This window comes from Saccoglossus kowalevskii, chromosome 8, assembly GCF_978046115.1.
Source record: "Saccoglossus kowalevskii chromosome 8, keSacKowa6.1, whole genome shotgun sequence".
Taxonomy (NCBI): domain Eukaryota; kingdom Metazoa; phylum Hemichordata; class Enteropneusta; family Harrimaniidae; genus Saccoglossus; species Saccoglossus kowalevskii.
The window spans coordinates 15,175,328-15,200,449 of record NC_140648.1 but is presented as its reverse complement, the minus strand read 5'-3'; the positions used below and the strand labels follow the sequence as shown (position 1 = coordinate 15,200,449).

The 25,122-nt window shown below is 34.9% G+C and overlaps 2 protein-coding genes and 1 pseudogene across 5 annotated transcripts in view; 2 read left to right on the top strand and 1 right to left on the bottom strand.

Moving 5' to 3' along the window:
• LOC100377532 (uncharacterized) overlaps positions 1 to 8,933 on the top strand; it is a 46,767-nt gene extending 37,834 nt beyond the window's left edge. For 3 of the 4 annotated variants that reach the window (XM_085502248.1, XM_085502246.1, XM_085502244.1), the window contains 3 exons: positions 6,471 to 6,599; positions 7,307 to 7,417; positions 7,798 to 8,933. In XM_085502248.1, coding sequence (XP_085358374.1) covers positions 6,471 to 6,599; positions 7,307 to 7,417; positions 7,798 to 7,940 — 383 coding nt within the window. In that variant the 3' untranslated portion in view covers positions 7,941 to 8,933. The remainder of the gene's footprint in view (positions 1 to 6,470; positions 6,600 to 7,306; positions 7,418 to 7,797) is intronic. The other variant, XM_085502245.1, reaches the window with a different exon arrangement.
• Positions 8,934 to 9,894: 961 nt separating this feature from the next.
• On the top strand, positions 9,895 to 11,263 carry LOC102806913 (lactadherin-like). The gene is made up of 3 exons (XM_006820237.3): positions 9,895 to 10,047; positions 10,325 to 10,480; positions 11,181 to 11,263. Exons 1-3 carry the CDS (start codon positions 9,987 to 9,989, stop codon positions 11,192 to 11,194), a joined length of 231 nt encoding a protein of 76 aa, XP_006820300.1. The 5' UTR covers positions 9,895 to 9,986; the 3' UTR covers positions 11,195 to 11,263.
• A 1,935-nt stretch (positions 11,264 to 13,198) lies between these two features.
• Positions 13,199 to 15,622, bottom strand: LOC144357848 (solute carrier family 60 member 1-like; annotated as a pseudogene).
• Between the last annotated feature and the right edge of the window lie 9,500 nt (positions 15,623 to 25,122).

The following is a 25,122-nucleotide window of genomic DNA, read 5'->3' as shown; positions in this document are numbered from 1 at the left end:
AAATTTGAGGTAAAATCAGTGAATAAATTCATTTGCACAGAAATTAAGGGTGACCAATACATTTTCAAGACTGTATTCAGAAATGGCTAAATAAAATGTTTCATTACTATACACCCTTTTTCAGTTTACATGGTGGTCTATGGGGAAAACTGCAAACATTTAATGTGATGGTCAATTTTGTAAAAAAAAAATTACCAGTTTTCTTTATACTCCAAAAAAATTAGAGAAAAGAAATAGAGAACAACAATTTTAATGCACCAATAGAGAAAAACTCTATTGATTGTATATTTTAATATCAGTAACATTTTCCATCAACTGTAAATTCTGCAGTACTGGTAGTAGCATTGGAAATGATGGGAAATGTTCTTAAGAAATATGTTGCTAACATAAACACTGTATTTGCTGTTTAATCTGTTTATGAAAATGATTGGTCAAACTACTACTTGTCCTAATCAATATGGAACTCATGACATACACAATACGTGTAAAATACACATTTGTTTACAGGGAATGCGCAGCAATGCTTTAATGACCATGAATACATTAAATACAATTATTTAATTGTAAATATGGCACTGCCAAACTGTGGTTATATTTATTCCCACTTTTAAGAAACTTTGTGCATGCAAATTTATGGGATCTTCGTTGATTTTATTATCAGGAACAACATAATATAATTTTTAAGATCAAAAGGTAAAATAATAAAGAAACATAATTCAACGAGCATGCAACACAAGCTATTATATAGTATTCCCTATTTTGAGTGACGTATCACTAGGAGTCCACAAACTTCAGATCTTCTGTGCAAATCAAAGACTCAGATTCCTATATTTCACATGGATGTTACCCTAATACTCAGAACTTGTAATGGTTGTCGTTTATAGATTGCATATGTGATTTGATAGCATACCATGTACACAGTGATGATTTGTGCTGTGAAATAAATCATTAATCTACTGAAAACCAAGCGACCTGACGGTCGAAATAGGTCCGCTGTCTTCATTATCATGGAACAAGAATCAGTGAAGTGGCGTTGTGGTTGTAATATTCATAGTCAGTCATTTAGAAAACATTGCAGTTACAGTTTCTTGCAGTTGCAATTATGAACTTTTATAGTGTTCATAAGGATAGTGCATTTCATTGGACAAACATCATTGAGGCTAAACTTAAGAAATCATGGATGTGCAAAAACCTGAGAAATGGTCGAGAAAAAAAAAATATGTTTTTGTTTGAAAATTGTGGTCATGTTTTTGAAATGTTATCTTTCCTGATACGTTGTACATATATGTAATTGTTTTGTTACACCCAAGAACAAATGTTCAATAAATCTGTGCAGTAATAATCTTATGATCAGGTATAAAAGAGTCAATTACAAATGTACTCCAGTTTTACATAAGACATTGCTGAATGCAAGATCAATTGTTGTGCCATATATGTGGTGGCTTCTGAAATAAGCTGAGAAGATCTAAAAGTTGTTTCTAATGACTGTATCAATGTTCTATTTATAATGACCGTCCAAATTATTATGTGTGCAATTTAAGGGACCTGATATAAGCAGAATAATCATCGCATTTTTCATCAAAAATACCAGTTACTTAACTCACTTGTGCTATTACATATTCAAAGTATACTTTAAAGCTGTATTATGTTTTATATTTAGTTGAAAGCTCTCTGTAAATAGGGCTTACGGTTTTGAACCAGTTGTCAAAAATAACATTTTTTATCAAAAATGAGAAAAATGTGCACTAAAAATCCAAATTTGCTTATTTTGACACCAGTTTAACAAATTTGACCATCCAACGTATCATTGCTGGAAATATGAAAGCATTTGGACTTATGGTTTCGAACTAGTTGTCGAAAATAACATTTTTTACCAAAAATGACAAAAATATTCACTTAAAATCTAAATTTCCATATTTTTACACGAATTTAACAAATCTGACAGATATATATATATAACAATTTTTTTTTAGATGGTGCCGAGCATTTTTTAGTGGAACTCTGTTAAATCCAATAGCAATGTAAATCAGCATATATTTTTACTTAACTATAAAATATACAAATTAGCAATTGTCTCTTATAAACTTTACGCTTTGACCTTTTGTTTTGAAATTTTCACAAATGATTGACAATGTGTTTATCTTCAAAACGCCGTAGGGGCATTGTTTTTGGTTGAACAGTGTTACAACAATCGTACAGACAACTAGCCTGGGTGTTAATTTATGCATAAACTTGAATTAGTGAAATTTGAGCTGCTGCCCAGGTAGACAGTTTTCAAGACGAAACTTTCTTCATAGTAAACAGATGTACCCGTAAACCAATTTTGACAGGAAACAGAGACATGGTTTAAAGGCGAATTTGTTTTAAATCACTTTTGACCAAAAAAAAAACATTTTTGTGCATATTTCAAACTACAATGTCCATAAAAAAAATACTTACAAAATTTTAAAATTCATACAATAAGCTTTCTAAAAATATATAGTTATGTGGACAAGGGAGGTCATCTTGGTTGCCTAATTAACTAATTAAAATACCTGTCTGGTAAACTGCATCTCTACCTTAAATATCAATTGGCCCAAACCTAATAATCCCCTTATATAGCTACAATGGTATGTTAATGATTTGTAAACACAATCACTTTTCTATTTCAAAACAATATTCCTTCCATGAGAAATCTCAACCCAGGCATTTGGGATGTGGGATTCAATTAGTCTCAAAAATTGAATAATGCTGCCTAGCACAAAGGGATGGCTGGACAAATGTGAACAATAAGATACAGTATTGTATTTATATATGCAATATTATGCAATATTCAAATGCTGCACCTTTCACAATATGAATGATTAAAATATTAAATAAATGAATTTTCAGGACAGCTGATTCCAAAACTATGGTGCACACAATATATTAAGGCATGCCTGAAAAATGATATTCTTCACTTCATGATTTTAAATGGTAGAATTTGAACAAGGTGGAACTACATTTAAAATTATCAGACATTAATCTTTCTTGAACTTCTAAAAAACTAACAATTGCTATGTAATCTTCAATTTCAATTACTGGGGGTAGTTCACATTATTTTGTATCTTTCTCCAAGCAACCCATAGAGGGCACTGTGTATTTAAAAAACATTCACTGGTTTGAATTCCAGCGGATACTAAATAGAAATATTCATTAGATTAAAAATTCACTTGTTTGAGAAAGGTAACTATACATTCTACTGTTAAATCATGGACCATTTTATTAGGTTCATACTGTCTATCAGCCATCCAAATCAGCTACTGGTAATAATTTAATCTGATTTATGTACATGCAGCGGTAAATTTGATAAAAATCATTAGCCACATTTTATTTATTATAAGTAATAGAGATGACATCTATTAGTAAAATAATTTGATTTTCAATAAACACAAATTAGAAACATACATTGATCATTATTGAGAAAAAAATTGTAGCACCTGATGGTTACCAAAAGAAAGTTGTTGTAAAATACATTGCAGTAATTAGCCTGTAGTAAGCACACCAATCACTGTCTTCCTTTTATTTTAAGGAACTATTCAACATCATGAAAGATGTTTATTCCAATCACAGTTTTGAAATATAGGTTCTGTCTTGTGTATAGGAATGGGATTGAATGTTTTGATCACTGAAGCAATATAAGACCAAACATGCTAAAACAGAAACATGTTATGTTCTAAGATATCAAATTTATACTGCTCCTTATACCGGGGTATAAACCACTACTATACCAAGATAATAATGTTTAAAAATTACAAAGGTATGAAGTATTGTTTTAACGACAACAATAATACACAGTCACCTGAGTTAGCCAGTGAAATTTGTTTACGTCTAATGTGGAAAGAATATTACCCAGTTCTTTAATGCTGTGTTCCCCAATCTTAGAAAAAAAATTTACCCAAAAACACTCAGGTCTAGAACAAGTAATATCAGGATAACCTTACATTTATTGAAACATGTCAAATTCCTGGAGAGGAATTAAACTGGTTTTATACAATTGTACCAGTTAAATGCTACAAGCTAACATACTAGATGTTAAATAGTACATTGGAACAGTACATGCTTCAATGCCCCCAGACATCACTACCTCAAACAAGGATTAGCTGAATTAAAAAATAAATTAATTTGTCAAATAATTTATTTATTCAACACTAAAACGAACTACAGTGAGTTGTTCTATGGTCATATAACAATAAAAATAGATAAGATAAAATAAAATAAACTACACTAAGATACAGTAATGTTAATCAACTACACAGAATGCTAAATAAAGCTAAATAATATTACAAACACGCAAAAGATCATAATAAACTTATACGGTACAATACAATACACTAGCTAATATTATTAAGAGGTAACAAAATCACATTAAAATCACATTAGTCATAATTATGGTGGAAAGAATATTTTTAATTTTGGTGGAGCTGCTCACATCTCATTTGCATACATTTTTGTATGTATTGTGCAGTTCTTATTCCTGAACAATATTTCATGATTGCATTGAATTTTTCTAGTTCATTTAACTTCCTAAAATTTTGTATAATTTCCTTACAGTACTTGAATAATTCAATTCTGTGTGTATTGTACAGACTGCAGTCCATAAGGAAATGTATCTCATCTTCAATCTGCTTTTTAGCACAGTGTTTACAGACCCTTTCATTCCTTGGAGTTCTGCAATGCCTGCCAGTTTCAATATGAAGTTTGTGATCAGAGATTCTGAACTGGCATAGGGAGTGTCTCAGTTTAATATTACTCATTGTTATTAAACATTTTTCCATTTTAAACTGTGTTTTGAATGTTCTATAATTTTCCAATTTGTTTGTTCCACCATTTGCTCTGTTGTCATCAAATAGAGCTTCTTTCCATTTTATTTTATAATTTTCTTTCAGTAAAGCAGAGATAGTCTTGGTTTGGTGTGGTTTCTTTTTTTTTATTTGTTGTTTTATTGCCTTATCAAGATTGTTGTCACTGATTATTTTGTCGACATTTCTTGTCCACCTAGTTTTTACTGTATTGACCTCATCAAAGGTGCTTTTTATTAACTTGGGCGTCTATGGAAGTTTTGATCTGAGCCAGAATTTAATTATTTGTGTGATAATTTTTATGGCAAGAGGGTATCTTCCCAATTCCCCTAAGATTGCAAGCTTAGTAGCATTCTTTTTAACCCTCAGGAGTAATCAGAAGAAAGAATAGTTAACAGTTTCAATAATATCGCTATTTTTAGTGACTTCCTCTCCCCATACTTCACACCCATAGCTAATGATGGGTGCTATCAATTTATCAAATAGGTTTAGAGCTATGCTTATTTTGAGGTTTGAGACAGAATTGAGTGTTTGTTTTAGTACGAACTTGTACTAGTGTACGTTTGTTTCAGTAATAAGCCTTCTTCCCTATACCCCCTCTAGATAACTATAGGCGTCCTTAGAAGGGACATACGCAATTAAATTGGGCTAGGAGTGGTATGGGGTGGTGGTTTTGGTAAAAGGAGCCCCCCCCCCCCCGTGTTGGAGCACAGGAACTATGATCAAATTTGAAATTTTAAACAGCAACCAATATTCTTCAAGCTGGTATTTTTTTTTTAGATTTTATTTTTTCATTCCGTTTGACTGTTTTTTCGAGTTTAAAAAATATGAGCTGGCTGGAGCCTTCATCCCTTATTTCTTAAACTAGATACCAGCCGATAACCCCCCCCCCCCCGCTCATAGGGATTGCGTACAGTTGATCAAAGTTCCTGGGCTCCGACTGGTTGGAGGGTCACAAGTGTTCATAGCAAAAATGTCTGGAGAGCATTTATAAAATAAAAACGATTAAATAATGTTGGGCTTAAGTTACAGCTCTGTTTTACTCCTGAAGAGTATGGAAATCTATTTGTTATTCTTCCGTTTAACAAGCTGTCGAAGATTCGGGTCAACGCAACGAGTCCGATGCCAATAAATATTCCAATAAATCCTACGTTCATAAACATGAATAAACATGCAAACTGAATCGCTATCTCGCGAGGCGATATTGGTTCAAATACTGCGTCAGGAAAACGTACGATTACTGGTAAACGCAAAACATCGAGTACACACTGCGAAGAAACCGAAAAAAACTAACAACTAACCTACCAGCCATTTTGTATAATGCAATATGGGTAATATGTAAAGTAGGTCGTATTCGTGAGGTCCTATTTGAGAGCTCCCAGATACGACCCAATGTGGCGTGCGCATAACCCTTCTCGTCTCTGGTGTATATTATACTGCCCTCAACGGTATATTTTATTATATACAGGGACACAAAAAGCGGCTAGTTGGGCGCCGAGGCCATGTCACAGTAGCATAGCAACAGGGAACTGAAAACGAGTCTATTTACTATGTAGTTGAGGCACATAAATACAATTGTTGCAATACTAGTCTATAGTGTTTGTGAATGCAATACAGATGTATGCAAATTAGATGATAAATATTGCCAAGTTTGTCACATTTCAACAGATTTGGATGATTGTGGTAATCAATGTAAAAACGGAGGAACATGCGTGGATAAACCAAATGGTTTTGAATGCACGTGCAGACCTGGATATACGGGAGATTACTGTGAAAGCGGTAAGACACTTTATTACATTATTTATAAATCATTCGATCGCATATAAAATATATGTAATTCTCAATATGGTTTCAAATAGTGAGCTCTAATTATGACCTATGACCTGTGTAGGTAATCCGCTGTATATTTACGTAACTGTAAACCGACCACACTTTTAATGTAAATTGCTACAGTTGTATTCACATGCAAGAACATAATCGCTGTAATAATGTAATACCATTTATTTTCATTGTCATATTGTCATTTCCCTATTTTGATGTTTTGAATATATTCACTGTGTTTTAATTTAATGAATTTGTCAAGGAAAGAATGAGTTTTATTGTTATTTACATGTTCACGTATATTTCATTTAGAGGATTTTACTTGTTAACGAAAATAGCGAAATTAAAACCCAGTGAATAATTAATTACAGTACTAGTAATTCGTAAACTCGACAGACATTGGTCGTTAATAAAGCCGGCTTTATTTCCCATTGTCTACAGCAAAGCGAAACATGGTTCACTCACGAGGCCAGCGTATTTTTTTACAATCACAAAGGATTCAGTAGCCATCTGGTAGCAGCAGAAACACGCCCAACTTCCACATATTGTGTAATTAATTACTAGTCATTGTATTGTTTAGTTCATAACCTCGATCGAGTCCAGTAAAAACGAGGTTCTGTGATGCTTCACACTTTTGAATGTTTTTTTTTTATTATTACCCTCAGACTTCAACGAGTGTTACAGTAATCCATGCCAGCATGGGGTGTGCAGAGATCAAATCAACGAATACGAGTGTGAATGCAATGCGGGATATACAGGCGATAATTGTGAGACTAGTAAGTATAACCCAGGGTATATGTAACTTTTGACGTGAATCATAAATACGCGATGATTCGCATCAAATACTACGTGTTTTGTTCGGGCATGTTGTTTATTAAGTTCTTGTAAGTTATAATAAACATCGCGCTTATTGTGATGTTTAATGGAAACAATTTGTATATTGAACAAATTCTACCATTGCCCGAAATTTACCTCCCCCCCCCCCTCCCAATAAAACATCGCGTACGTCTAGTCGTTGCACCGCAATCGTCGTGGAGAACGCGTTCACATTTTGATGTTTACTTGCGTTGTATACGTCGAATGGGTGAAGTAACGAAAGTGCCACTTTACGCAATGTATAAATATTAATATATGTTTTGTTATTTTTTTATTACAGAGGTTGTAGCGCAATTAGAAGCGGAATCGGATTTACTCTTGGAGCCAATGTGGATAGCAATTATAGTAATTTTAGCGTGTTTAATTATAGTATTTGGAATAATATTAATATGTACATATGCGAGGAAGGAATACAAAAAATAGTTAATTTTATCATTTTATTCAAAGCTAAAACCTAATCTATGCAATATTACTTATGTTTCATCAACTGAAAAAATGTTGATAATTATGAAAAAAAAAATCGATTCAGCATTTGTAAAAAGGAAATATCCAAATAAATCCTCGGAACATTTTCATCATGTAAATCTATGACCACCAAGAAGACAGATGAGTAAAAAGCATTCTCCTCATTGCCGATGAGAGAATCTCTAACACTCCTCAAATACTGACGTTGAGGGCAGCGCATCCTATTGAACTAAAATTCCAATCTTTGTTTTTTTTGATTTCCAGAATATAATATTGCCCATAATAACTTGAAACTCCAAGTGTTTTTTTTACACTAAATTCAACACAAAATATATTGGATACAAAAAGCTAGCCCATCACAGAGATACTATTTCTTCCACGTTTACAATAAAGACAGTCAACATCGCCCCAATTGTTGGATATGTAGAGTCAGAAAAAGATACGAGATTTGATTTGTAATCTATTTAAGAGTTCTTCTCAGTAATATTTTTAGACCGTGGTACGATTTTTTTTACTAATATATATCGTGCACATGCCACTGTCATCCATGTGACAGCAAGTCCCACTTCTAGAAATCATTTTTAGTTTCCAGAAATCGGTTTAATGTGAAGGATAATCATTTCAGTTGCCCGTTTTGTGTTTTTTGTTTGTTGTTTTTATAAAAAACTGACACCTTGAGCTCGAATGAATGTTAAATTATCAATTTTAAAGCAGTTAAAACGTCACCATGTACTAACGATTGCGTAGCTACTCATTCACGTTACCGCTTAATAATTATGCAAACCTTTGCACATGCGTGATTAACAAATTAATACGCGACACACATTTTTAGTGATAAATCATTTTTTTTGAGGAATTCTGTTAAATATTATTGTACATGGATTATTTAATATTGTTGTATGTTATCATATTCGTATTTTTTACAATAATAAACTTTCACGCCAGAAGTAACGTTTAGCATCACTATATTATTTATCTTTAGAACCCATCTATACAAGAACAAAATGTAAATGCACTAATTAAGTGCCAGAACCGAGATGCCAGGACCCAGCTGTAGACTGGTATTCATAATACAAACTTTGAATGAAACAACAATTTTTTATGAAGCAAAATGAAACATATCGAACTGCTTGCGTCAAAACAGACTAAAACTAAAACTCTGCCATGAATAATACTCAGAGTAGTAACGTACATTTAATTTGTATTTGTACTTTTGTATTTAGGCAATGTTTGTCCCAGAGCGAAATATATTAGATACACAACATGGATGCACACGATTTCATCTATCCAATGTTCTATTTAATTTGAAAGTCAAAAGAACAGTACTGTTGTCTGGTGCAGCATCGATATAACACTGTTTCTTTATAACGTGTGGTATTTAAACCTCAAATATGGGGACAAATGGGGATTTTTACCATTCTAAGGGCTTTTGAAATCGAGGAAGTAGCTCTGTAAAAGCGAGACAAACTCTGCGTCCACACAACTGATAAATTATGCTGTTGGAGTTGTCCCCACCTGTCAGTTAATGATAAGTAGGAACGATTTATGAAAACAATACAATTACCATATCAGGCAGTTTACGCAGAATATTGTTTCACCATAGAATGTGTGAAAATGCGATACGCGACACGGCAATTTGAATATAAATGACAATACTATGATAAATGTATACTGTCTATATAAATAGCGTTTTAATAGAGAACATAACAATTGTGCGTTGCACAAGATAACGTTTTTCGATCGACGTTTCTAAAACCGCCATCCAACGCCACTGTAACATAGTACTTAATACAGCTCGGTGTTTGTCATAGACCGTCACTCGTATATACCATCATTTATCAGTTTCTATTTTTAATACAATAATTTGAGTGACAATTCAGTCACGTGATAGACATATAATTGATAATTAGGGGCTATTTTAATCACGTACACCAGCTAAAGTCACATTCAGTGTACAACTTCGTCGCAGACCACTACCACTGCAGAATTGAATATTTTATCACTATGGCTTTTTCAAAAACTATCTTGTTCATCTTTTTCGCAGTTACGATGATATTGGTTCAAGGTAATGTACAATTTATACTGTTTTCATATTGTAGTTCACCATAAATGGTGCAACGCGTCGAGAGTGCCTTTACCCGTGACAATGACAGGTTTATTATATACAAAAAATACAGTAATACTCAGCACAAATTGCAACTGCTAATATTTAAAACATTAGCCTTTGAACTCATTTTCTTAAATTCAATATTGAATTGAATATTATTTTATTGTGAGTAGGCGAGTACTGTCGACATATCTTTAGACATATAAATATTGAACAATACATTTCTTTTGAACAGGAATGCCGAGGCTGTCGAGAGGGGCCAGTACGGACGACTCGTGTGACAACTTTGTCTGTGAAAATGGAGGCACTTGCTTGTCACTGTTCGACTATGGATTGACGGGTGTCGTTTGTTTATGCCCCCAAGGTTACGAAGGAACTCACTGCGAGACAGGTGAGAAAAGTGACACAAAGTACTAATACGCCTTTTCCCCCATCTATTGACATAACTCTTATGTCGTAATAACAAAACCAGTTTAAAACGTCGATTTTTAATCTGCAGTAGTCTATGAAAATTAAGTTTTTGAGAGATTTTACTATGATCTACGTATAAACAACGAAAGACTGCACAAACACATTGCCTTCACCCATATACATCATTCTGATACCATAGAAACGCGATACCATAGAAACCCTTTACCACTAACACCGTTAGGGAGAAAGGCCTGCACAGAACGTAAAAAAATGATAATTATTGCTGAAAGGATTTGTGGGTTGAATGTTTTATTGTGATGCATCTGCTCCGGATTGTTCAAAACTATGATGGGACTAAACTGCCCCTATTATTGTGATGAATACCTGCAAAAACTAAAGAATGACGTTATTTATATGAATTTATGAAAGAAGTTCAGCACAAAGAATCGTGTTATACATTGTTATGCATGCACTCACTGTCATGCCGAGACTAATAGATTTTCTTCGAGAGGCATTTTGAGAATGCTTCGTCATTATTCCCAGAAAAAAAACTGCGAATTTTTTTGAAATCATTTTGTTTGTTTCGAAGTACGCTTTGTAGTTACAATCTATAATACTGCATACAACAACTCTATGGGTACATTATTAACCATCGACTTATGTTTTTTTTTCTATTACAGAGTCACAAGATTGATGTGATCTGATAACCCATAAACTTGATTTAACTCTTAGTGAACAATAAATGATGTAGTTAATGATTTAATGTGGATGAGTTTGTTGTTTTCTGTATTTGAAGTTCAGTACGGTACATGCAGTCCAATCTGTTAGTCAGAATTTCACAAGATACACATTTTAAGTTGTATATTAGATGAAAAAAGGAAATCATTCTAAGAATAGGGATTATTCAAAGATTTCTCAAACAGTATGTGGTATTCGTATATGTAAAATCCCACATTCGTCGTATTCAATTTCATGAAAACAAACCAGGTATTTGACAAGCGCTTTACATCGGGTAGGACCCGCATACATAAATGACAACCATTGTTTATAATACGTTTTTGCTTCTGTTCTTCAGAAAAAAAAATCCACAAGCCAGAGAGATTACGTTTGCCACAAAATGTACCAATCGCGTGTCTCATTTTAGTATTACCGCTAAATTATGAATACGTTAAGTTTATAACGAATACAACAATACTCATCAATCATTGGTATCACTGTCTACATTATCTAGAAGAGAATTAAGTTAAATATCTTACGAGACACAGGAGAGGTTGTCATTTTTGATTTGAAAATATGCACACGACTCTCATTAACCAACTTTAGTACGAACGACAATAACACAGCAGACAGATAACAAATTATGTATATTCTTTTTATTCAGAAATGATTTTAATAGTTCCTGCACACTAATGCATTTAACGGTCCGATTGATGATAATTGTATACATGGTTGTACATATAGCTATATTTTTATCAATAGCATCAATCGATCGGCACAAAGGTGGCCACGATATTCCAATATACATGAACCAATACGGTATTACTGGTAACTGACATGTTGTGCATAGTGTACGCATTTCTTAATATTGGATAACTATAGCGTAGTTTAAGTAAATATGCCATCTTCAGTATCAATGCTGATTGGAAAATCACTTCGTGTATGGTGTCAACACATAAATTGACTTGTGCACACGTCATTTCAGGTTTGCTGCATGCTACAGAATAAACTTGCAACAATGCAAATGGCCAGTTTGATTTGTACACAGAAATCAGTTGATATGAAGAATACGACTCCCACTCATCGCTCAATATAAATAACTAAACAATTTCCAATTATTTAACCAATATTTGCAGTGTCAGTGTTCATAAAATTATGATTTAAATCTAAGTATTCGTGCAACTCATTTGCAATCAATTTCTGCCATCATTATTTAGTCCGAGAATCTAGGAATGTCCAACATATTCAATACTATATATGTGTCTATAGAGGGCGCTTCATAACTCTAAGTGGCCAAAGTCAAAATGTACAAGGTGAAATAGCACTAAATTGTATGGTACATGTATATACTTTAATATTTTTTGTATTGCAAATTATGATAATTGTTTTCAAATATTGATGCATTCTTTTGATGAAATACTGAAACAAATACTGCTATGTTTGCTACCAAAACTGATATTTTTTTTTCGCAAGAAAAAACGTAAACAAGCTCACGGGCTCATTATTCGTATTACTTCAACCTTTCCTATACACGAAATGTACATTTATTTGCTCCTTGGCCCTTTGGGTATCATTATCTTACTTCTTCATAGGAAAGAACTTCCTAAAATTCGAAGGTTGTCTGTAGCAATATTTACAATAGAAAGCATATAATTTAAAAATGAAAAATTAAGTGTTAAATTTACCATCGAAATCATTATCAAATGCAAGTTCTATAGAAAATGACGTTTGGTTCCAAAACCTCCACGTCTTGTATAATCATAGGTGATAATTGTTTAATAGTTACACCAACATGCATAATACATCCGTTCAGTTTCAACCACGTACATTAGCTGGATAATCTTAGATTCGCCCTTAAAAGTAACATATTTACGCCCCCTAAATAGCTATATACTCTATCATTGTAAAGGCGTTGATATGCATGTTGCTACACCTCACGGGCAGCTTTCTCTTAAATGGCATCAGTTGACAACTTATTCATTTACAAATGTTCACCTTTCCGCTGCTCGGTATCATCTCGTTCACCGTGTTTGGATGCTATAATTAGCATAACAATATATATGAGAGTTGTGGTGAGCGACAGGGTTAAAATAACGTACATTAACGTAGACATACTGTATGCCGTAATCAGATAGCCTATCAACCAGGGAAACGTCATTTCGGAGCCCGCAGCTGCAATGACAAATACAGACGTTGTTTTACCAGTCAGATCAATGCAACGCCTAGACCAAACTATCCCTAACGGGAACATACCCCATTGATATACCCAGTAGAGCCCTAGCGCCCCACAATACACCAATATTTCGGTACCCAAATACAGCCAAGAGCGAACTAGCAATACACAGTCCGCATAGATCTGAAATTAACATTGCCCTCGGAGTCATGCATGCACTTAGCCAACCCAATGGGCATACCACGTGACAGTGCGAAACTTCCCCAAAACGCAGAGTTGAGAAAACTCGCAACGTGGGCGGTGAAACCAAGATTAGACTTCATAGCAAATGTATAAACGAATCCACCATATGCACTCTGGCATGGCGTGGCACCAATGTAGTAGCATATAAAAACGTTAGGGCAGCTAAAAAATTGAATATTGCTATGATAATGTAAAGAATTAATAAAGAGTTTCTTCCCATGTTATCATTCTTTTATAATCAGTCTGAGTGTTATTATGGTCAATATTTAGATCGGAGAATGCACTGTCATTAGTACCAATGTCAGTTCTAGTTATTCTTGCTACTGTAGATGTTGTAAGATGTATCATGCTCTCTTCATCATCTCCCATAGTCATTTTGTTAACAGAAATGTCCTCCATTCTTCCCACTTGGATATTTTGAGTGAATACCTGCGCATTTCCATCTATATTCATCAATTTAGTTGAGTCGTTCTTAGAAGTGAATATTGAGTGGTAAGGGGATCCATACATTGAATGGGTTGACATCTCATCAACGAACCGCTGTGTATAACCAGGTTCTAATGTATCGACAGTAAATGTCACTAGCGTTGTCGCCATTTCTGTTACATTACTTTCCATTGGTCAGCATTTCAGCCTGCGATGGTGAAGTGAGAAATGGGGCTGCTATCAACGGAGCCACAGTGGATCCAAGTGCGTAGAATGAAATGCATTGCCTGCATCCAAGAAGCTGAATCTTTTCCCCAGAGATTAACACATACCATATTGCCTCCTAAATAAAATAAAATTATCATTTTAATTGGCTTTGGGAATTCGGGTTAAAAATTTATAATCTTAGAAAATGTTCTTTGTTAGTGTAATTTGAAACATGTGGTATTTGCACTGGCTGATTGAATGTCATGGTTCGACGAGTCAATATCCATCTACCCTTATTCAATATCAATTAAACATTATGATAGATGTATTTATAGAAATAATAAATCAACATTTTATATATAATATATTTACCCAACGCTGGGAATCCGCACCAAAATCCCTATACTATTAATACTACAGTCAAAAGAGCCATGGAACTACAGAAAGATACGAACACACATGTGACTGCAGTACACATCGTACACAATCCAAGTAGGAGTTGGTTTTCAAAACGATCAAAGCATATCCTTCCAATAACAGACCCAACAGTGTGGCCTGCACTGCGAGCAACGAATATATACAATATTTTCTGTAGAGTTATGTTAACCTGGTTCCTGAGATCCAAAAGACTTGGTCCAATGACAGCTATGCTAAGCCCCTGTAGATTAAAAAAAAGTGTGGTAAATAGTTTACCTGTCAAGGAAGTGACTGATTAAATGATCATACTAAGTCAAAATCGCCCGGCCAATCTATAAGAGTGTCTTATGCAAGTGGTTAAGGATATACAAATGTCATTTTTGAACGGTACCATTGTACAGAAATACATGGGATATACAAGATTGTATATTTTCAACATAGTCTTGTTGTTATTCTAACTACTATCTACACGTACAAAACATATGATATTATCGCATGTGTGCTGTTCTATTCATAATTTAGCAAATATGGTAATACTGAGGTTCAAATAAGTTCCATCTTTTCCCGAGTGGAAAATTATAACATGCTGTTATTGCAAGTTTGAAAGTGAAATTAGCTAGTATACATCTCTTTATACTTAAAATGTTTTCCGATTGTGTATATATATACAAATATGGGTTTGGCTGCCGCATAGTTATTTAATCGTGAATAAACTGTACTGCAGTCTCCTGATAAGAAAAAAAACAGTATTATTGAACAGAAATATAAGTAACTCACCAAACCAAACCACGCAATGAATAGCTGAATTGTTTTGATTCGACGATATTTTGTATAAACTTCTTCTGGATCCTTTCTTTTCTTGAGCAAAACTTGCTCTATCAGTGGATCCATCTTGGTTGTATGATTTTCATTGTTGTTTTCATTTGGTAAATCATCCATTGTCAATGGGTAAGGATCTTTTATTTGTTAGGACTATTTGTTAATATCAATCCTGTGTACACTGAACTGTATTCCAATGTGCACTTGCAATTGATTAACGTAGGGATCTTTATAACTTATTCTTAACATATGTACGATATATCGCCCACATGCATGTTTTCATTTAGCGCCAGCCTTGTATGGATATGCATGCAGAATGCGGAGCTTAATTAATTATGTATCCATCTGCACATGCTTGGTATTAAATTCTTAGAACAATACAGATTGTAGTCATTAATATTAAAATAGTCCATATATGCTAACGATTTAAAGGTTGTATAGTATATGAGTAAATACACATTATACATCTGTCAACGTAAGTTACAGCGTGCCGTAATTTTGCGGTATTTTACGGGGCATTTACATCCTACCGTACAAGAAAATGCTAATTCCAAATATGGAATGATTACGCGCGTAAGCGACCACCAATAATAAAAACAAACATAGCTGCCACCTGAGTTTTATACCTCCATGGTTTGACCGGATTCCACACAAAGAAGTTCGCTGATTCTGTTCTAAACTTTTTGGATTCCAGCATTCCCATGATGTATCCTTGGAAGGAAAATATGTATAATAGGTTATTACTAAGATACCGTAACGTATGTACTCAGACAGTACTCATTATCAAAGATTTCTGTGGAAAAGTCTACGTTAGAAAGGCAGAAGCTACACCTCATACTATAATCAAGAGCGAGTATGACCTTTCAAAAATAGTTTATATTACATATATCCATGGAAGATGATAATGATCACCAATTATTCAATATTCACTGTTCGTCATATACCATTCCCAGTTCAATACTGAATTCTCCAATGCACTTGACACATTCTCTATATCTCATATTAATATTCGATCCCTTTGAATTAACTATGGCAATTTTAATTTATTTTATGAAAATTATATAAAACATATATTCAGTATCGTTGCACTTTAACAGTTTAACATCTTACTCTTTTGAAACAAATTGCAGAGATGATGGTAGAAGAGGTGTAGGGGTAGAAATTTACATTCAAAACAATCAACAGTATTCTGTTTTGAACTCGTATTAACGGATGCAGAGTCTTTTTTTGTTTTGCTTTGTTTTGTTTTCTATTGGCAAACACAAATACATCGTTGGAGTATTGTATAGACCCCCAGCTACACAAATTGACAGTTTAGTAATCGTGAGATTACACTGAATGAGATCAAAATAGTTGTATTTTAGTTGAAGATTTCAATCTTGACCTGAAAAACAATTCTAACCCAAAAGTAAATTCCCTTCTCAATACACTCTCATGTTTTCACTTAGAACAGTTAATCAAAACCCCAATAACAAAAACAAGCCAAACAATTATTCATCACGTATGATGTATGCAAAACAAATTTCTTCAGGTACTATTATCTCAGATCCTGCCAGTTTTTGCATTTTTCCCTCTACTGCCAATTCATAAAGATAACAATTATATGTATTCCCGAGATTTCTCCAAATTCCAAGTAGATTCATTTAGATCTGATTTGAGAACAGAAACATGGGTTGAAGTGTTGGATTGTCAGGATGTTAATGTGGCGACCGCTTTAAAATTTTTTTTAAAATATGTCATAAACATGTACCTATGAAATTAAAGTCAGCAAAAAACGGAGCAAAAATAAACCTTGGATAACTTCGGCAATTAGGAATTATATTAGAACAAAACATCGTTTATTTGGCAATATGATTAAAAGTAATTACGATGAACAAAAGGTACAAACTTATAATATATACATAAACATTCTGACAAAGTTACTACGGAAAGCCCTACAACAATATTACACATATTTATTGACTCTAATAAAGGAAGTCTGAACAAAAACTGGGAAGTAATCATTGAACTCATTGGCAGTTACCATCACTCAGTACTCCGACCACCACACCTTAGCTAGGTTGTCTCAATGCAATAATTAATTAAAAAGTTGCATTCACGGCAGAAATATCCTGCCTAATATTTGCACGTAAAATGAGCTTTTACCCCATCACAATAATTGCATTCTGTTGTGACTGATTATTTTCAGTGGATTGACCTGTAAATACATTAATATACATGTATCAACTCCTCCAATCAATAGTCATCAAATTTATATTACTCGCGTGTTAATTACAACACAATGAGTTTCACACGACGTACCTTGGTTTCAATTGATAACTTGTCTTGATAACAATTGCACATGACCATGATAACAAAATAGTACACTTTCCGCACACAATATTTCAGTCTACTCATCACTGGTTCCCTTGCAAGTGACGGGCCAAACGTATGTGCAGCTCATCACAGTGTACGCACCCAGGTGGCTAATGCTTAGCCAATCATATTACATGTACATTTTATATTATTACTCCACCAGATGCTATTCAACCAAGTATAAACTGCCACTGTGCATTTTACTGCAACATCCTAGATATGTATCTTAAGGCTAGCAACACAAACATGGCCCTAGGACTAGGGATAGTATACCTTATCATGTTATATGGTTGACATTTCCGAGAAATTATGATGCGAATAATAAACAGTTGTTTCATTTTTAGTTGAATCGGTATCCCCCCGTGCATTTTCTCGTGGTTTTGTTGCGATTGGAGCAGTTAATGAATATTTACATATATAATGTGCTAGAGATACAAGTTCTTATACTTACACCGTGTGTACACGCCTACAGTACACCCACTTCATTACCTACACTTCTAATAAATCTATACCTACTTATCATAATTGACACCGTACTGAAATACTCCTGGTCAAGTTAGAGGGAATATGGACAAATGACTCTTTTAAAACTTTTTATGTGAACATAGTGTAAGTATTTTATATGACGCACAATTGAAATATTCTTTGGACCTTTGATGTTTGTATCTAAAACATATAAACGAAAGATTGGAAGGTTGGCCAACCTAACAAATCAAGTATTAAACGGCGGCGGTGGTCACGCCGCGCATGAGCAACATCTGTGTTGATAAACATTGATTTCCCACAATCCAATGCGCTCTCTAATGGAAATCACGAGTAGGTGTTTTGACTAAGGCGCAATGTACACTAATTAACGCCGGTACCTTCCAATCAACAAAGAAATTACATAGTTACAGCTTAGTAACGTCTCAGTTTGCACTCATTGTGGTCTGCGCCATAGTCGAAGTGGCCATCTTTGTCCATATAAGTCTCATATCTCGCACATGCGTGGCGCGACGACCACTACCATTTGTAACAACAAAAAGTAAGTGTAGTCGATTGTGTTTTCGTAGAATCAGTGCTTCAGGGTACTGGCATCACTACAGCATTGACTGTTAGTCTGTGATATTCATGGGAACCTAAAACAGGGATAAGTTGCTTCGATATGCCTGAGGCTTAGGCCAGTGGATTAGTGTGTCAAGGGGTTTGTGAAAATAGAGAAATCATTGAAATTCGTTTTAAAATAGAATAGGGAGTGATATGATAGGGAGTGATCACCCTTTTCATAAGGTGGAATTTGTGTTTTTTATGAGATAGTATGAAATGTATACTAATTTGCATTAATTTGGATTTTCCTGTCTTAGTGAGGAACTGTGATGCCTCATTGTGGCCTGATGTGCAAAGAGTCAACGTGCTATAAGAAAATTGTTGTATTGTGTATTTGCTGTCAAATATTTTGAAACATTTTTAGCCACTCACCATATTCATGGTCGCGTTTTGAAAGGTCCCACTCCCGTGAAACACCGGAGACGGCCGTATTTAAAGGGCGGTAGTCGTCACGCCGCGTCCTGTTCGATATGGACGTATACAACGCGGGTAAAATACATTGTTTATTTACATTCAATTCGAACAAGCGCTGCGCGACGACCACCGCGCTTTAACAAACGCTATGCTTTGGAAGCCATGTTGAGTAACATTTGTGGACAGTGTAAGGACTGTAGACAAAATGTGGAAAAGATGCTTGTCGCAAATTACGTGAAATTCGGGATCTCACATAATGTGGGATAACGACCCCCCCCCCTTAAGCCAAAATAATTTGAATAAAGCATATTGTATTTCCGTGAACACGGCAACGTCAAAACTTCATTCTCAAGTGGCAATGGTATAATTCTTGGATTTGAAGCGCGGGGGATTCTCTCAACATTATGGATTGATTGCGTTGTGGATTGTTCAATTCTCGAACAGTACATATTCACTAGTACATATTCAGACTAGAGAGTGTTACGCTTTCGCAAAGGAAAAAAATCATAAGGGTGTAAATCTGAATCGGCATGACTGACGTATAAGACTCAGCTCAGTTATATTACATGCCAGTAAAATTAGACTCACTAATTAAGCAAGGTATGTAAAATCACACAAAACTACACACACTCATGCATTCACTCACTCAAATATATATTACAGATATTTTGAAGAAGTATGTTTATTTAAAAAAAAACAATTATAATATCAGTTTACGTTACTGTCATGAATTTGTTTTCGCGTATCTGTTGACCGACTTAATTAGCTGATTATTAGCTGAATTGCTGTGTTATGTCTGTCATCGTGTAGGCCTATTTGAAGTTTTGGACGGAACTTGGCTTAGTGATTTGGAACTAATTACGAGATATCCGTCGCGATTCTGACAGTTGGTATTCCACAGTTATTAATGTAGTGAACGATTAATCAAAAGATATGACGTATTCAGTACTTAGTGTGATTGGCTTTATGATTGAAGTTTACGCCTTAGAGTCTTTTTACTGTTTTGTAATTGGTTAGAGTTTTGAAAATGAATAAAGAGAGTTTGAGTTGGTCTTGGCGAATACTCCACGACAGACGCAGTCTGAGTCCGAGAGAGTCTTGGGGCGAGCCTTGACGCAGTCCAGTCTTCGGCGAGTCTTGGGGATTTTTTCCCCAGGGCGCCGTGTCTTATAGAGTGCTCGATTGACCGACTAAGACGAGAGCTGAAACGTATTTCGTTGTGTGTGTCTTATTTGACTGTAAAGCTTAAGTGACTTTCCCGATCCCGTACCTCAAGGGGACGAGATAGAGAGACGAGACGAGTTTCCCCGCTGACAGTGTGGAGAACCCCAGAGAAAGAGAATTTCCCCCTGATATTACTATATACATGTATATTATTATTGCACAAATTACATTTGTGTGCAGAATTCAACAGAAACTATCCCCATGGCATCGCTATACTGGAGATGTCTAATACACCAGTGCAAATAAACTCATATCTCCCATTGAGACCCAATCGATATGTAATTTTAAATGTGCGTTTTGACCCGGTCAATCTCGTTTGTGTAATTATAGCGATCAAACTGAGTACGTTGGTGTTACTAAACAATCATTCTCCATTCCATACATCATATTCTATATCACTTCTATACTGCAATGTGAAAACAGTGTATGCAACAATGCAACAATCACAGTGGTGATATCAAACATTGAGTTGTTTTTATTAACGATAACATCAATAATTTTTATCGAATGTAAATAGCGCTCTCAAGTGTTGACAATTCTTGGTGCTTTTGTTTGAATTCGCTCCATCTCCAAACACTACATGCCGAACTTTAGAATTGTTTTTATAGAAAAGTATTTGTACTAAATACAGGTCACAATATAACCAGTCAGGTATTCAATCATAACGTCATAACCAGTCAGGTATTAGATCATAACGTCATAACCAGTCGGGTATTAGATCATAACGTCATAACCAGTAAGGTATTAGATCATAACGTCATAACCAGTCAGGTATTAGATTACAACGTCATAACCAGTCAGGTATTAGATCATAACGTCATAACCAGTCAGGTATTAGATCATAACGTCATAACCAGTAAGGTATTAGATCATAACGTCATAACCAGTCAGGTATTAAATCATAACGTCATAACCAGTCAGGTATTAGATCATAACGTCATAACCAGTCGCGAATTAGATCATAACGTCATAACCAGCCAGGTATTAGATTATAACGTCATAACCAGTAAGGTATTAGATTATAACGTCATAACCAGTAAGGTATTATATCATAACGTCATAACCAGTCAGGTATTAGATCATAACGTCATAACCAGTCGCGTATTAGATCATAACGTCATAACCAGTCAGGTATTAGATCATAACGTCATAACCAGTCAGGTATTATATTATAACGTCATAACCAGTAAGGTATTAGATCATAACGTCATAACCAGTAAGGTATTAGATCATAACGTCATAAGCAGTCAGGTATTAGATCATAACGTCATAACCAGTCAGGTATTATATCATAACGTCATAACCAGTCAGGTATTAGATCATAACGTCATAACCAGACAGGTTCAGATCATAACGTCATAACCAGTCAGGTATTTGATCGTTACGTCATAACCAGTCAGGTATTTGATCGTTACGTCATAACCAGTCAGGTATTTACCAGTCAGGAAGTTGATTGTAACGTCGTAACCAGTCAGGTATTTGATCGTTACGTCATAACCAATCAGGTATTTACCAGTCAGGTATATGATTGTAAATATTTTTTCTGTGTACGACGACACGATCTACGACTAGTTTGAAGAATCGTTTTGACCGAGAAGCAATTCTGGTAAGAATTGGTTTCGAACCTTAAACTGCCTTTGGTTACCTTTCGCTACTAAGTACTCGCTACAAAGTACGTACGTGCTTTGTCGACGTTTATTTCAAATTGGTGTGCGTCCGTGGAATTGGAATTTTGGTTTCACTATCTATTGGGCTACAGCTCAGTGGCATATGCCTCTACAATCTATCGACCCACGCTCTTAATATCCAACATGTCTTACGGCCGAGTTGCACAGCCCTACCTCTTCCATTGGCCAATCAACCTTGTTTACCAGGTCATTGGTCGATTGTTCTTCTATGCAAGAGGTGACATGTAACACACGTACACAGTTGAGGCGAAGCATGTTCTTTACGTCGAAAACACTGCCTGATGACAATTAGGTGTTAGGTTTGGGTAGCCAATCATATACAATAGCTTGGTATTGGCTCCACGTACGTTTTGAGAACATACAGCTCTGAAGTTCGTACTTTAAAGCGAGGCAGCCGTCGCGCTGCGCATGTGCGCCATTTGTGTTGATAAACATTGATTTTCCCACAATTCAATGCGCTCTTCTAATTGAAATAACAAGTACAAGGTTTGAGCTGGGTGAGAATTGCACTAACCTAAAATTACCTAATTAAAGCTTGGTGACGTCTCAGTGTGTACTCATTTGTATGCGCAACAACAAAGTCGCCATCTTTGTTTATATGAGACCCATATATCTTGCGCATGCGTGGCGCGACGACTACCGCCCTTTAAGTATAGTTGTTGCACTAGTTGGGGTGAAGGCCGAATGTATTGTATTGTAAACGCATGTCAAGAATTGAAGAAGAAAAAGCAGCGACTAAAGCTGCTCGCTCCGAGCCAAGGTGCAAGGTCTGATTTACAATAGCGATTTACAAAATATGCCACAGTTACGTGGCTAATACAATGCTGGTTTACATACGATGCCACAATTACGTAGCCAAGACAATGTCGGTTTACAAAATATGTTATTACTATCTGTAGCTATTACACTTAGCATATAAATGAAATGTAGAAATTACACTCTCCATATGAATAAAAGTGTGGCTAGTTTACAATTAGCATAACGACCAAGAGACGTGTGTGGATTTACTAAAATAAACCAACGACCAGAACAATTGGTCGCAAGACCATGAGTGGTTTCGTGTTCAAAAAATTCGGTAGATTACCAGCGTTGGCAACTGTGCCGTCACATGCGGTGTGGTTATGTACAAGGATCGTACTGATGATTTATTTATATAGTGAAGATAAATACTAGTAAAATATATGTAATATCGCTCGTTCCGACCTTGATTCAATCTCAAAGTAGGGTAAATTAAGGAATGGCCAATATACTTTTATGTCTGGGTGGGCTCGTTTTTTTAAAGGCTTTTGAGTAGTATATACCTACCTACGTACTATGGCACGTGATGACTGTTTGGTTCTACCGAGCTACATAATCTGATTGTACATTTTGTTTTATCGTTGATATCATTTTCTAATCCTCCACGATCATAAACTCTGAGCTGTCCCTACGAAATGACTTCGTCGGCATAATACAGGTTTACTGGTTTGGTTTATTGAAACACTTAACATTCCTCAGAAGAAATTGAAATGGTTACACTAACTGCTAAAGCACATAATATAAAACATACAAATTTTACAAGAATTACTGTCTAAAGCACGACAATGGTTTTAAAAAAAAAAGCAAAAAAACAACAAACTACAGTTACAAACAAACTACTAGTATTGATATATGTAGGTAATAATATTGAAAAAAAAATAGATGAAATAATAATAAAAAAATAAGCAATAAACAGTAAATCAAAGAAAGATGGAAATGAGAAAAAAATGTATTAAAGGAGAGAAGTATTTATGTTAATTTGCCAGAAGATATTGCTGTCTAAGGTTCGTGTTATTTTGATAAATTGGGCAACTAGTATTTGTACATTCAGGTTTGTATCACTCATTAGATTTAAAAATTTGTTGTAGTCATTCATATTCGTGAAGTTTATGATGTGCTTAGTAGTCTCTTCAATTATAGTGCTTTACGCGATTTTTCGTAAAAGGGGCATTCAATCATGAAATGGTACTCATCTTCTACTTTGTTATTTGAACACAGTTCGCAGATTCTTTTTCCTATTTCGGTTTTTGGTTTGGTGTACCTCCCTGTTTCAATTTTTAGTTTATGATTGCTCAGACGGAACTTACTTAATATAATATAGTAGAGCATAATATAATATAGCAATAAACCATGACAAACTGATGTGTTTATACACTTGATGATATATGTGTGTACTCAATCGGTTTCTACCAATCACAGCGTTTACATATATCAGTTACAATCGCCCGGTTGTATAAGAGGTCACATCAACTAATACTGTGCCATTTACATTCACAACGCCGCGACTATTGAACCTACAATGCTGACACCGATGTTTCATATCGTAATTCTGGCAGCGATGCTCTCCTGTGGACATGGGAATATTATGGAACATGTGTTCAACGCACTGGCAGAAGTCGCCATACGAGCATATAACTCCATTGTGTTTGAACCAAACAATACAATTTATGAACGACTTCTTGGTTCCTTCTAGTCAGGGACCAGTCTATGCTCGTCAAAGTGAGTAGGATACCCTATGTACTCTATACCATATCTATAAGATTTGAAGCAGGGAGGAGGGTCGTCACCTGCGCACGCGCGGGAATTGAGTCCCAAGCGACGATAACAACATACACTAAAAACGCAAAGCCTCATGGGTATACGCTTGCTTGTAAACAATGACACGCTATGACCATCTTATACAAGCGCAGGTGACGACTCCCCGCTTTAATATATAGGTACAATATTTCTGTTGGTTTGTGTAGATTATTTGTCGTGTTTGCATAGTTAATTAGGTCTGCTAAGAAATACACATTGTCTCTAAATACCGTGACGATGTACAGAAAGAATTTAAGT

Excerpts from the sequence above, each read along its gene's own strand:
- LOC102806913 (XM_006820237.3), top strand. The coding sequence starts at position 9,987 with ATGGCTTTTTCAAAAACTATCTTGTTCATCTTTTTCGCAGTTACGATG. Across the intron at positions 10,048-10,324 it reads TACGATGATATTGGTTCAAG|GAATGCCGAGGCTGTCGAGA; the intron begins GTAATGTACAAT and ends TCTTTTGAACAG.